General features: G+C 44.2%; 1 protein-coding gene across 6 annotated transcripts in view; it reads right to left on the reverse strand.

The window, feature by feature from the left end:
• nav2a (neuron navigator 2a) overlaps positions 1-15362 on the reverse strand; it is a 232745-nt gene that overhangs the window by 78858 nt on the left and 138525 nt on the right. For all 6 annotated transcript variants that reach the window (XM_040124570.1, XM_040124551.1, XM_040124561.1 and 3 more), the window contains 2 exons: positions 8767-8884; positions 5371-5423 (listed from right to left, as the gene is read on the reverse strand). In XM_040124570.1, the coding sequence (XP_039980504.1) occupies positions 5371-5423; positions 8767-8884 (171 nt within the window). The remainder of the gene's footprint in view (positions 1-5370; positions 5424-8766; positions 8885-15362) is intronic.

Raw genomic sequence — 15362 nt, forward strand, 5'->3', positions numbered from 1 at the left:
CACCCTGCTGTGCACCATGTGATCACCTCTCTGTCACAGTCTGAAGAAAAAATGATCAGGGCTGTTGTATTGGATTGCATTATCCTGTCAAGGGTTTCTATTATTTTGCCCCACCCCTGTAGGTGCTGTTTCTTTGCTGCCCATGGTTCGGCACACTTCATGTGAAAGACAAACTCCCTGCAGGGCCAACGGAGGTCTGTGCCCTCTGAAATTTGTGGTTTTGGTATATTTAGTTGCTTGGAAACAGTAGCTGTGATTGCTCGGATGTTCTCAGTCCACCATGTGATCACCTGAGTTCCAGCTGACACAGTTGGGGATTTCTGTCTCTTTCTCTCTCACACACACACACACACACACACACACACACACACACACACACACACACACACACACACACACACACACACACACACACACACACACACACACACACACACACACACAGAATTCGCCTCGCCCTTTGATCAAACATTAACCACCCCGTTGAATCATTAATAAAACATGGTTTGGGTCTTGCCCTGTTTAAAGCTTCACCATCTACGAAAATACTAAAATCCATCCGTGTCAAACCTGCAACCGTCTCACCCACCAGTCTGAATCTGTCATCTTCACTGTGCAGACTCCTGACACAGTGCAACTACAGAGAGACACATGCGACTGTGTGCACTCAGGATTGAGTACTGGGTGTGTGCTGATCAGGTAGAAACTGCGACTCTGCACCTTGAGGTGAACCGGGGTTGAATGATTAAGTAAAAGGCTCTATTGTCAGACCAGTTTAACACACTAACACACACTCACAGAGCTTCAGCCTGACGAGAAGTGCAAGAGATGTATCCTCATTCAACATTCCGCAACGGCCGTTGACGTTCCCTTTCAGTCTGTTTTTCATCAACCCCATAAAACACCTGGTCCTGCTGGTTTCTACCTGTCTGGCTGTCTGGCGGTCCGACTGGCAAAAAGTGATAGGGAGAGGTAGCAGTTACACCTCCTCCCTCATATACAAACCCAGACTCCTTCCCTCTCTCTGTCATCCTCAACATCCAGTAGCACTGCACCGCATGGCTTATCCGTGAAATTTAACATATACTCTACAAGTAATGGGTTATCGATACATTTCCGATGTAAATATAGGTACATAGCTAAGTGTCCAGAATCTCATCTACAGAGGACCGTGAGATAATCTGATTTTAAGAGTCAGTTCACCGAAATTACATAAAAGATACATGTCATTTCTCACTTATACCATGTGGATGTTGCCATGCAGAAAATTTTGGTTTTATTTTTTTCCATGTTCTGAGATATCTGTCATGTCAACCCCTATGCAACGGAGGTGAAATGAACTTAATTTTTAGTGATTACAGTACTGAAAAATTCCATTTAAAAATACAATAGCAACAACTCTTTGAGGAAACCGTGTCCTGGTACTCTGGATAATCCACAGATCGGGCTGCCAGCAGTCTCCATTTGAACTACTGTCCACCAACGACATTTAAATTCTTCATTGTCTACCAATGAAATTTAAATTCTGCTTAACTTCAGAAAGTTGCTCCACAATATCTGAGGTAAAAAGTGGGTTAATATATTATTCCATTGCTAGATTGAAACTGAATTGAGTGACATGAGGATGATGAAATGTTTGGCTGATAAAGTCTCAGGCCTCGTTGAATCTCCCCTCCCCTAGCAGGCGAAATCCCCTTCATTTCAGAGGCCGCTGCTTTAATGTGCGGTGCTTGGATGAGACACCCCGTGTACGTTTGTGTGTATGTGTGTGTCTCTGTGTGGGCTTGGCATCCTGTGAGGTTTTAACAGCTCAGTGTCAAATCGACACCCTCGCTCCGGGCCGAAGCCACACAGACAGACACAAACACACACGCAGACAGACATTCTGCCTGGGCGGTGAAGGAATGACCCGATGATGGGGGTCCGTTTAACGAGGATGGGACAGTTGTGAAAACAGCCACTCGCTCCGGCCCGGATAGCCAGCATGCTAACAAGATGACGTGAGCATGAGGGGAGAGTGCTACCGTTTATCCCACTGATGGAGCTTATTTCCATGTTTATTCGTTTAGAGACGGAGGTTAAGTTAAGTGGTGGTAATTTGCAGCAGCTTTGGAAGCTTTTTGGGGGTTTGAAATCAATGAAATGAAGTGCAGTAAAAGTGGGCTCTCATACTCCTCCACCCCAGCTGCCGGCTACACTCTCAGGACCTGTGTGTGTTTGTGTGTGTGTGTGTGTGTGTGTGTGTGTGTGTGTGCGCGCGTGTGTGTGTGTATTTGTTTTGACAGTTCTACAAAACACAAAGCAGACATTTGCATAATGACTGCAGTTGCACCTGCCCTTAGCACTGTTTGACGGCTTCAGATTTAGCTTTAAAGCTGACAGATTTACTGAGATTATTCACAGCGATCCCAAAATACTCACATACACCCACAAACACACACACACACACACACAAACACACACACAGACTACAACATCTGAGCTTATCCGTACAAAATAAAAGCAGATTTTGATAGCCACTATCCAATAAACAATATAGCACTGCTTGAATGGACACTATAAAAATAATTTTCTGTTTCCCCCTTGACTGACACACACACACACCATCTCTGGTGGTCACATTCAGGTCACAATCAACAGACATGCTATTTATTTGGAAGCACTTGATTTGTCTCAGAAGTATCCAGCAATCTTCTCTTCTTTTAAAAAAAACAAAACAAAAAAAATGCCGCTATGTTTCCAGATGACAGCAGGGCCGGATGTAAGGGAAGCTACACGAAATGCTGATAACAGCACAACAAAACCGCAGAGAGACGCCCAGACCACTGAGACCAAGGAGCGCAAAACGCTCCATTACAGGCGACTGGGGGGGGGCATAATTGGCGCTAATGGGAAAGGCCTAATTGATAGTGAGTGGGACAGGGAGTAGAGAGGGAGGTGAGTCATTTTCAAGTGTGAGTTAGCCCATGTAATAGGTAGTAAAAAGACAAAAATCTGTAGCGACTCAACATTCAGGCAGAGGTACATTACGAGGCAAAAATGGCAAACATGCATGGAGATCTAAGCATTCTTAACAATGGCTTTTCAAAAATTCCGTAAAACGAACGTGTTTTAGCAACCAGCCTTCAACCAGCCAGTAAACAACAACTAACTTTTCTTATATTGTGAAAGGTTTGTTTACATTAGTAATGTCCGTAAACAGCAGGACTCTACATCAGGGGCCTGTACCATGAGGCAAGATCGGTGGGTTATCGTGCTATGGCTGGGCTTAACTCAGGCTTTTCGCTATCATGAAGCTGGGTCACTTTTAACCGGGTTAATATCACCTGTGCTGCACGGCTAACCTGCTCCGGGGCGCGTTTACTTCATGGGATCGGATCAAAAACCAAGACCACTGGCTGAGCCAACCGATCAGATCACTGGAAAGACTGAGTCCTCATTCCTTCAGGATCCCGACATGGACAAAAGTACCGCCTTTACTAAAAAGTGACAAATAATAGAGAGCAACAGCTATTTTTATAGGTCGGTAGCATCATGTTCCAGGCCTTCCATGTGTCCACTCTGGTTTAAAAACAGTGCCTCTGACAAACAGAGGGCTAGTTTATGACACTAAACATAATAATGATGAATAAAGCTGCGATTTATTTGGGCAAAGTGTCTTTCATTAGTGAATTCCTGACAGTGCAGATGTTTTTACAATATTAGCTCAAAATAACATGAAGCAGCTTTGTGATGATAACTGGAAAAACTATGCCCTCTGTCGTCTTTCATTAGAAACGTGACCCACAGGCTGATAACTAGCTCCCAGTAAATTATAAATGCAACATTTTGGTCAGATGGACCGCATCAGGCATTAATTACTCTTCATCTCCTCTTTCCTCTCCTCTCTGCACTGAGCAACAGCAACAGTCTGACATTGCTTTTGACTCTTTTACGTATATCATCAGACAAGAAAAGAAAAATATCCTCACTCTACACTAGAAATACATCTAAATATTCCTGGTCTTATTTATAGTCTTAGCCGTACTTTTAATGGAGTGTTTCTACAGGTTTACATTACACCGCTTTTACACCGCTATAACCAGACTTTCCCATGGGAATCTTAGTTCACATTAAGTACTTCATTCATGGTTCTGATTGTATCACCCGTAGTTAAAAACACTGCCTCTTTCACATGAACATGCTCACGGGCAGGAAAACCCAGGCTCAACCGAGCCAGTGGATAAACAGCTTTGGGATGCAGGTTATCAAGGGGCGACCGTGGCTCAGTGAAGCCAGGTAACCCCAAGGGGAGCCAGGCTACGTTGAACTTGTTCCATGGTACAGGCCCCAGCTCTATATTTACAGTCATGGTAAAACTGAGAATAGATCCTGACTGATGTACTCTGAGGCTTTATCATCTACAAAAGTGGAGAATTCTCTGCAGCATAATTAAATCAGCACCAAAACTTATGAAAAACATGACACTAAATAAAAAACAGGCCACCATCAAAAAATGAAAACAGAGCACCATAAAAAAAAAAACTGAAGAGGGACTAGAAACTAATCTGAACAACAGGACGACCTCATAAATATAGCAATACGGGGCCATGCGGTTATGTATGTTTGCAATGAAGAGGAAGGGTTCAGGGATCAGCTGTGCCTCCACCTCCTCCTCAGTTGTTAGCTGTGGGTGTGTGTGTCTCACTCTCTCTCTCTCTCTCTGTTTCTGGTGCTCTGGTGCTTTGAGAGGCTTCAGTAGTCTGGCTGGTGGCCAAAAATAGCCCCCTCAGCTGGCACACTGGCCCAATTTATGACCCTTCACATTCAGCGGAGGGCAGCCCTGCCTCGGGACTGTCGGCTCATTTCCCACAGAGAACACAGAACTGTGAAAACACTGCAGTCCCACCAGCAGCGTTGGGAAGGAAACCCCACTTACATACCTAGTAAATGTCACTATAGGCAAAAAAAAAAAAAAAAAGAACAGAACTGGCTCTTAACATTTTCTTTGTCATCAGCGCTGATGCTTTCTGCCTGCTTTCACTCCTGGAGATGAGAAAAATGTTTCCTTTTCAACTGTAATAGAATGAGGCAAAACTGGCCCCAGAACCAAAGCCTGTGATGCTTTCAACTGAGCGCCAACTGCCAGAAGTCTGAGCCAGAGGTTTCACGAACAGCAGCCCGCAAGACCACAAAAGTAAAAATAAATGGACTAACCATTCCCATCTACAACTATTCACCAGTGACTTTTGCACCGCAGCTCCGACCAAGGGCCCCATGAGTTAGCGAGATGGGACATCAAGAAGCGTGTTACTTCACATAGACACACACACACACACAGGAGGTAAAATGCACAACGCTCTGCCGAAACAAACTTAGATGGTCACTTACCATCTGAGAACGGCTCTTGGGACAGCCATTGATGTCATCGATCTTCTCGTTGGCTGAGGAGAGACAAAAAGAGAAGGCAGAGACGGAGAGGTAAAAAAAAGAGAGAGAATGAAAACTGTCGTCACTTGTGTTCGGTTAATGTAATCCTCTCATTTATTTCCAGTGGAGATGGCGGTGTGTGTGTGTGTGTGTGTCCCAGACAGTTTCTGGCTGAGTGAGGAGAGCGGAGGTGTTCATGCCGGTGACTCTGTTTCCCCCCTGTCCTTCTCCCCTCTCCTCCCACTGAGACATGAAACACTATCTGTTCACAGCAAATGGGAACGGGCCGCTGGGGGTCCGACCGGGAAGGGAGTGTTGTGCTGCTTCTTTTCAAAGGGGGGCGTGTGTGTGCGTGGTGTCAGGGATTCCTCCCGTCCATTAGAGACCCAGCCCACACCAGCTGGGACACTGCCGTCAGCTCACAGCTGACAACTGTGCCAAAATCACAGCCTCCTGCATCAGGAGGCACGGTGGGGCCCACAGTGAAGCTCCCGTCTCAGGACCACGTACTATATCACCTACGCTTCTACCTCCCGAGGTGAATAAATCAATGGTACCCAAAACCTTTTGGATTGTGACCCCTCAAACCAAAGCTATGTTGACTTGTGATCCCTCGTCACAGGTCGCATGTGTCCGTGTGTCATGATGAGGTTACAGAATATTTGATTTCTCGTAATGAAGTTTTTAGAGGAAATTTTTTAGCAAAAACGTAGCAAACAGTAGTCCATCCTCGTAAAAAATAGCCCAAACAAACATCTTAACGTAATTAAATGATCACTGATTCAACACTACTACTACCGTTGGGTATGGTTTACGTGCTTCCTGAAAAATTGCAAACTGTGGTCAGTGACACCCACATTAGACAGCTACTTTGTAATTTTGAGTCACACACTTAAACTCTAAACAAAATAAATGTAATCAAAAAAAAAAAAAAAAAGAAGAACCAGACACATTTTGCCGGGTTACAAACCAGCAGCCAGAATGTATGAAGCTATATTACTTGAGAAAAGTATCCTGAGAGTTGAGTTGAAAACAAAATATATCGAAAAGCTACAGGTTTGGCTGAAATTTTGCTGGACAGATTATCCTCAGGGTTGTTCATAAGAACTTGATGATGGCCTCGATCCGGAGGTTTTGCTCTTCCAAAATCCTGATCTTGAGTGTAAGTTGCTCAAATGGCTAAGCAGATGCCATATCCGATCAGGCCTTTGTCCCAGTATGGCACCAGTTCTGGCACCGGCAGGGTGCTCCGGTTTCACCAGCAGTGTGCGGTGTGAGGTTTCCCCAGTGGACGAGAGGCAGCGGGCAGAGAGGCAGGGCAGAACAGGTGAACAGGCTGCTCTGGTTTGTGTCGTTTTAATATGAGACCAGAGCCGCAGCGGTCTGCTGCCGGAGTGTATTGCACGTGGACCGGATCTTGTGGGAAGGACAAAAGCTCTGGATGAAGAGGATGATGCTGTGGCACTTTTCAACCACAGGAACGTTTTCAGGAAGATTTTTTCAAGAATGCAGGAACCTTTTAAGAAACTCGGGAACTTTACCTGCATTCTGACTAATAAAACCTTAATGACAGTTTTACTTACAACCCCCCCCCCAAAAAAGTCTCCTCTCAAGAAGAGGAACCTTCTGATGGTCCAGGAATAATCAGGTTCAGTATTGGTGAAGTATAGAACGTCACCGACTGGCGCCGACACGCCAGCAAGGCAGACTAATGGTTCCATCTTCAATCACAAAAGTAAAAGCAAAACAACCAGCAGATCATTGCTACTTTGAAGACAAGTGGATATTTCTGGCATTTTCAATCTCCCTGTCCACATATTTACATCTCGTTTAGAGCCATCCATTTAAACATCCAGGTAATTTACAAAATGCAACACAATGAATCGGTTGTTGTTTTCTCCTCACTTGTAAAAATTACATCTTAAGCTGTCACTTTTAAATTCATTACCATTTAAATCTTCCCACCACAGATACACTAACATAACTTCTAGTTCCAGAGTTAAGTTCCTGGGACTATTTCAGAAAACGGCCCACTGCTTAGTTACTCTACAGTCCTCTTCCAGGTATGCAGGCTTGAACAATCAGGATAACCCAAACAGCCACCACCACGGCAGCTAGCTGGAGCCAGTATGGAAAGTCTATGGCATGAGAGGAGGCACTCGAGCATGCGATGTAAACACATTTCACACGCGGTGTATAAAATACCCAGAGATGTCTGCGAGCCTGATCCAACTCGAAAAATGAATCACATGCAGCAGCTACGGTATGAGAACAGTAAGACTCTTCATAGCATAGGAGGCACCAAATCTGGGTCAGAAACACGGGGGAAGAGCTGAGAGCACGGAGAGTCAGTGACACGCTGAGTCACCGGTCAGCTGGTGTCGGCCTCCTTCAGCCTCGAGGCTGTCGGCAGATGAGATGACAGGCTGCGGACGGCCAGACGAAATGATGATACAGAGGAGGGTGGGGGTCGGCCCACTTTCACAGCCTGCACTGGGCTGAACATCTTTATAGATCTGCTGTCATGTGAACACGTTGCGCTGGTTAACTTCTTAACTTTCCTATTCAATTTAGGGTCATGAGGAACTTTGAAAACACAATTTTAAATGACAAGTCGGTCAATGCCAAAATGAGGAAGGGTACATCGGTTCCTGGAAAGCTGATTGACGTGTATTCAGCAAACAGTGTCTATACCAATAAGAGAGGGACTGTAATTAACATATAGCACAAAACACCTTACAAATTAGTTCAGAAATATGCTCTTCTATCATAAGAACTTAGGTAATTAGTAGTTAAGTTTCTGCTCTGTCTTCACCTTGTTGGGCAATAACTTCCAGGGAGAATCGCTCAAGTGACACAGCGAATACTAAAGAAGTCTAAATCTCACCATCCACCAGATCCCTAGAAGTCTTTCTTCATTTCTGAATGAAGACCATTTTTTTGAAGCAAACAAGCATCTAACCTCTTTTAATCTCATGAGCCTTACGGGCCAACCTCAAGAAGATGGGTTTCAACTTCTACACCAGCGTTCTGTCCCGATTCTATCAGCATGCTATGAAAGAAATCATTTCACTTGTGCAGCACTAAGTAACTTCTTTGCATGATTCATACTGAAATTGACATTGTTACATCAGATAATCGAGATAATGGGTTTCATTCAACTCTATGTTGCAAAGGAGAGGCCTGTAATTTGATGATGTAATTTGTAAAACAAACTGCGACTATTTGCTTGGTAAAGGTCAGTCACATCTTTAAACTTATCAAGTGAGTAGTTTGTTTCACATGTTTTTCAGCAATCACATGATCAGAGCTCGCTTCCTTCTGCAGATTTTGGAATCAAATGTGCGCTTTCCTTACCTACGACCTGTATGATCTCAGCCAGCAATACTCCGTCTGTGACGTCTGTTTGCAGGTCCTTGATCAGGCGCTTGTGTCCTGACTTGGCAAGGTAGTGGTTGGCCCAGTCCGTGTAGATCTGCGTTCAGACACAAACACAACCACAGCATTCAGTTATGAGCCAATGAAAATAAAAATCCAGCCCAAAATAGGGGCAACCCTGTTAGGTAGTCCACGTGGTTCAAACTCCATAAACACTTGAAAACTACAAAAGATATAAATGGTTGAAGCAAATTTACGACTCTAATAAAATAACAACATGGTTGAATGGGAGCAGAGTAGCCCTCTTTCTTTTGTTGGGGCTCCGATCTGGCATATATCCGCGTGGTATTCAAATTGGGGCCATTGTGTTCAGCCGGGGCATTCATCTTGGAGCGCACGGCGGCTGTTTTCAATGGGCCATGCTGACATCACTCTCTGGGGACAGAAAAGACCCTTCACTGCCCGGGGGGAGGAGAGGAGGGGGGCAGAGCAAGCATCTGAATAATCTGAATAGCTTCTGTAATAATTAGTTGCCAAACTCTCCCTTTTACTATCCTCTCGCACTCATCAAGAGAGGTGAGTTTCCATTTCTGAGGCGATTAAAAAAGGGGCACACCAAGGTTGAGGAGAAGTTGCGCAGAACTTTATTCCCAATGAAGTTAGTTTTGAGAAGAAGATACCTTGTGAATCTATCTTGATTTGCAGCTTTGTTAGGCTTGCGTATAAACTGCAGAGACTCTACTTGACAAGTGCAACTGCAGAACAGCTTTTCCCCCCACAGGGATACAAAACATGTGCGACAGCTTGGCTAAATAAAGACACCTCTCCCTCTGTGTCGCACTCTCATTTTCACACAAGCTCAGAAACTGTTACTGTATGCCAGGCTGGTGAAAAGATGACAGGGGAGAGACAATCAGTATGTTAAAGTAACTGGGTTACTGTCGGCTTTCTGCTGTAATCTCATTTCCTCAGTGTCATAAGCAAGAAACGCGGCTTCAGTGAGCGGGCAAAGGATTAGATGAACCTGATTTCCCCGGCAAGATTGCAGCAGATTTCTTGGCTATGTACAAACGTTACCAGGTTTACGATTCCTCTGATTGTTTGCCTTTTTATGTACACGTGTGCATGGAGATCAAGTATAGCCGTGACAGCAGTAGAGCGGGACAAAACAAATGTGTAAGCCATCCAGAATAGGGGGAAGACTCTTCTTACCGGCCTGCTACACGTAAACACTGATTTCGCAGGTTGCTACAACACTTCAGGTCAATGTGTTGTTCGATTTCCGGCATTACCTGATTTCTCCCAGGTGCCCGGTTTTTCATGTGCATGTAAGCTTTCTCTGCACCCGAGTGGAAACTACAATATTAGCCTGTCTCGCATTACTGTGAAACTCAAGTGCATCGATTAGCCTGAGGAGCGCACGGCTTTGTTAAGGTCAAGCCTCAGCTCAAAAATTGACACACAACATGCAGGGCTGTGTGTGTCACACACTTGTGACCCTTGTGTCTCTGTGTTTGAACTGTAAACAGACCTCCGGGTTTTCGCCACTCTACTCATCGGATGAATCACAGCTCTCACGATGGCTTACAACAGGTGTGAGCACTTCAAAGGCGCGCGCACTCATGCGCACCCGTACGCTCGTCTTCGCGCACATGCTCAAGTGCGAGAGGTTTACGAGAGTACACGACCACACATTAAACACAAAGAGCCTCGGGGCAGTGCTTAAATAACACAGGCTGGATACCCAAACACAAATGCGCAGTTATAGAACGAGAGTTGAGTGACACGCAGAGCTAAAAAGAGATTCCTTCAAGCAGCAGGATTAGGCTCAATGCTTTCAATTCACACTCTCGTTGAGAAAAGGAAGTGCAGTTCTCAGGAGCTTTTGTGTGTGTGTGCAAGCTTTGTTTGAAGCAGTTTCGGGCAGGTAAATTGAAGGGTTAGAGTGTAATTAAAAACAAGGTGAAATGGGCAGCCATCAGTCTGCTTTCAGCTGGAAACCACAGGGGGGTCAAACTGCCTGAGGGCAAGCGGGTGGGGGTGGGTGGGCAGGCCACAACAGGTTACTTTTAAGTCCTCAAAATGTAACTTTTCAAAACACACTCTGTGCCTCTGATGTCTCCCTCTCAGGCAAAATTTTAAATGTGATATGTCAGGTGTTGTACGTTTAATTCTGAACACATGTTAGCACTGTGATCTAGAGAGAAACTGTACCGTGGCCCCGTGACTTTTGATAAAAGATTTCTAACTTCAAAAAAGGACACAAACCAATCATTTATACTGAATATTAAGACAGAGCTTCCGGCAACACAATAATAACTAATGTTTCTGTCTAAGGGGTGGCCAGAAAAAAACTTTTCGAGACCCTGTAAAATCTTTGGCTACTATGCAAGGCCTTGCTTGCAGCACAGAACTATCACCTTCTCTGCAGCCCTACCGAGCTTTTACGCATGTTTTAGCTCATGGTTTTTGGTTTTAGGACGGATTTTTCTTCTATGGCCATGTCTCACCTCACTCAGCAAGCTGATTTCCCGCAGTGGCAGGCAACTACTTTCAGCAAACAAGCTCTGATAAACCCACTAAACCCTGCACTGAAGGGAGCACAATTAAGCAGCAGCAAGATGCCTAATATGTGAATGCAAAACGTAAACATAAAGGAATTAATTACTTAAAACCACAATGATAAATAACTAGTATCGAGGTTCATCCCACCACAGAGCAACTTTTACGACATCAGTCAGATGCAAAGGCCATGTTAATAATTGAAACCTAACAAAACATCAAGAATGCATTAATCTGAATCATGTGTGTTTAGCCACAGGTTTATTGGAGCTTCTGTGATCTGAAAACTGTTTAAAGGGCCAGAAGAAAAAAAAGAAGGACAAGCGGGGGATGATGAGAAGCAGGCGTCTGAGCTGATCTGATCTGAGAGACATTTTAATAAGCTGTACGGTTGGTGAAGAGGAGTATTGACTCCACATTGACTCAGTATCTATCTGTCTATCAGGCTGGAATGAGTTGTGACTGACCCCAGCCGAGTCTCTTCATCTGGCGGAACCACTCAGCATGCTGAACTGAAAATTTAATCAACGCTCCCTAGGGTTTTAAATGAGACTGAGGAATTGATATTGTCATTATATCTGAAATTGAATTCATTGAATGGATACGAGGGCAGCATACAGGCTAAGTGGCCAGCATTGGTAGCTCACACAGCACTCCATGCAAAGTAACGGGGAACTAGGTTTAATTTCTGGCAAACTGCAATGCTTTTATCGTACCAAATGAAAGGTGTCCACAGCACTGAGTATCAAAACCTGTCAAGTGACAAAACTTGGCATTGAATGATTGGTCAGATTCTCATTCTTCCCTTACTTAATCTCTGATCAGATATTTCCTGACGTAAACTAGGAATTATTGCTACGTTTAGGTCATATTTTCTTAGGCAATCTTCTTGTATGGCTGCTTGTGTTAAGACAGCATTAAGCACTTTTGTATTGGCTTCAACTTTGGCTGATTTTGCTAAATGAAAACAGGTTTTGTGCATAAAAAGGTACCAAAACTCAAACAAACTAATACTTGTTCATCTGGGCTTCTCTCTGACTGTCTTAATTACAATCTTATTACAGTCACACTGTCCAGTACCCACTACCTTGACCTCCATATGCAAACACTGTGAGAGTCAGGTATCCAGATAAGTCTGATGTGCAAATGCGATGTACAGATACATTTTTAGAGAGGGAAAATCCCTCTATTCCCAGAAACTCTGACCCTCGCCTCGTGGGATTAAGGGTCTTTTTTTTTTAGGAGCAGTAAATAGGTGCTGGAGTAAGTGACGTTCCCGTCACCAAGGAAAGCAACATGACACTGACTCATTCACAGTGTCGGGGCCTTATGGAAAATGTCCTATGTGGCCTGTCGAGTCTTTTGACTTTTTGCTCTGGCAAATTGTCACCTTCATGAATGCAATCTGGGTCCAGCTTGCATCCCTTTTTGGTTTTAACGCTGACCTTTCACAATGCAGTCTTAGGGTGTTCTTGTTTCACTCATACGTCGTGATTCCTAAAAAGCTATTTATTTATATTTTTCATTTCGTGTGGACCGTAAGAAGACTAGCAAACAGTTTATGGGAGCTAATGGGGATCCAAATAAATAAAGAATCTTGACATTTAATCAGACACAAGACCCTGTAAACAACACCCACTGCATGAAAGCCTGGACCCGTGTGCATGTACACTAAATAATGTCCAATTTAAGCCTCCTCAAATGACACAGAGTCAGTTCTTCAAAGCTTGTGACAAAGACCGCTGAGTCACTCATTCAGACAGCTGCGTCCTTTTTTTCTCACATAAACCCACATACAGTATCTGCCCCACATCCAGCATCCCTGCTGCCCCGGCTTGCTGAGTCACCAGGCTGGTGCGCGATGCCTGCAGAAGGGCATGACGCACACAGCAAATCCCCACAGCGCTGGGTCAGCCTGGGCGGGGAGAGGGCGAGGGCAGCCAGTGTATCACACTGGGAGAGTGCCCTTGAGTTGAAGGGGACTTTTCTGAAGAGAGCAGAATGAAAAGTCAGTTCTCTGTTTCGGACGGATGGCTCAGCTGCAGCTGCGGAGGCGTAAGTTTAGCAACTGTCACGACATATCATGACGGACGCTGATTACACAGTAGGAGGAGCTAAGCGGACGTGCTTTTCTGCTTCTTGTGGCCCTGTGTGTTTGTGAGTTTATGTGTGTCAAACTGTCACTCAGCTGGAGCAACCACTTCGTATTACTTTGCTCCGTCATCTCTGTTATTGTTCACTGCACTGACACTGACTTATGTGATAACCTGCTCACTGAGCAAACACTGCAGCGATGTTGATGTACACGCTTGCATCATTGCTGTTGGGTCAAACATTTTTAAAAGTTCAGAGAAACCAAATTAGTTTTTCGGTTGATGTTGGCTGATGTTTTATTTGTCCTGTGGGTTTTGGACCGTGTTCCCTTTGTAAACCTTGCCTTTTCTTCAAAACCCCTGCTTGCCAAATCTTCCCAAACAGTTTTCCATGTTAAAACAATCACATTCAGTTAAATACACAGCAGTCCTCAATCTGCACAAATCACGCTCCATGCTACTGTGATGAAAGTGAGTAAGACTTTCTTGTCTTCTCATGCACGGTTTGTCCACAGGCTCCTCCAAATGACCATTTTCTAATCTAGTACCCAAAACTAAGTATTTTGGTTTATGGAACTTGTTGGCAGCCACACACAGATGTGCAGCATAGTGGAAAGCTCTAATATTAGATATACTGTAGAGTCATTTATATACATAGAGTCAATTATAGAGTCAATCCAAAAGAAAAAGTGGGACAGAAGTTTAGTAAATTTTATGGCCAGCTGTACATGCTAGCAGCTATGGAAATGCCCACAAGCAGGACATTCTTGATGTCCTTTGGAAAAATGTTTTGGAGAAGTCACTTCAAATTTAGTCTGTTTGGTCTGTAATAATCACAGACTCCAGAGGATCCTGGAGGAACCCATTTGCTCAAACCCCTGACCATTCAAGGTCTTTAAAAGTGAGCGAAATCACGAAAATCAAAAAGAGCTGGAGAAACAGAAAATTTTTCGCATTACGACAGCAATTCCTAAATTGAAAACAGGAAACAGTACCTTTAATCTTTCTGTTTTCAGCTTGATGACGATGTATTGGATTTTTTTTATTCGGCCTATGTAACCGTTTCATAGCTGAACGGAGAGGCTTGTGAATTTTCTCAACCTGTTGAGGACCATTTAGTCTTTCCATTGTAGTTCAAGCATGAAAATCCCAAACCAGTAGCTAAACTTTTCACATTTTCACGACATCAGTAACACACAACACCTGCCCATCAAAGCGCAGTCCTCACGTACTGTGCATTGACGGCACAGGGCTTTCCAAAAACAATTATGTTGATAACTTCTGGACTATTAGCCTTATTACTTCCAGGGTTCAGTAAGCAACCTTAAAAGCGCTGCACTTAACACGCCATTATGAACTAATCTACCGACATGAGCAAGAACTATAAAGAGAACGCAGCAGGGCCAAAGCTGCTGTAAAGTGCTATCTCTCACGAGAAGCTTTCATAGGGTGCCAGGGCATAAACAGTTCTCGTTATAATATCAGGTAATGGCAGTGAACTGAGCGCTGAGTCTACAAAAGAACATGATAACAGTGCTTTCTTCTGCCTTTTCAAAAGAAATCTACCTTTGAACGTCAAGTGCAGAGCCAGCTAAGATGAAGGCCTCTTCCACTGACCATGTTTAGGACATCCGGGGGTTTATGAGGTACAAGCCAAATCCCAACAGTAACATCTCATTCACTGGCTCAACTCACTGTGTCGGTTACCTGCTTCTGTCAGGGAGCTTCTAAAATAATTCCTGGCAGCTCCTGGAAATCTGACTCTACCCCTGACATTTCTATTACAGTCTGACCTTTCCTCTTAAGTCCATTTCTCTCATAACTACCAAGTCGCCTTGGTCAATGTCTCTGGTAGATACAAACGCTTTATATTCACTGTGACTGCTGTCCTCCGTGTTACTGTCAGTTCACTTCAAGGTT

This window comes from Xiphias gladius, chromosome 1 (assembly GCF_016859285.1).
Source record: "Xiphias gladius isolate SHS-SW01 ecotype Sanya breed wild chromosome 1, ASM1685928v1, whole genome shotgun sequence".
In the NCBI taxonomy this organism is placed as follows: Eukaryota; Metazoa; Chordata; class Actinopteri; order Istiophoriformes; family Xiphiidae; genus Xiphias; species Xiphias gladius.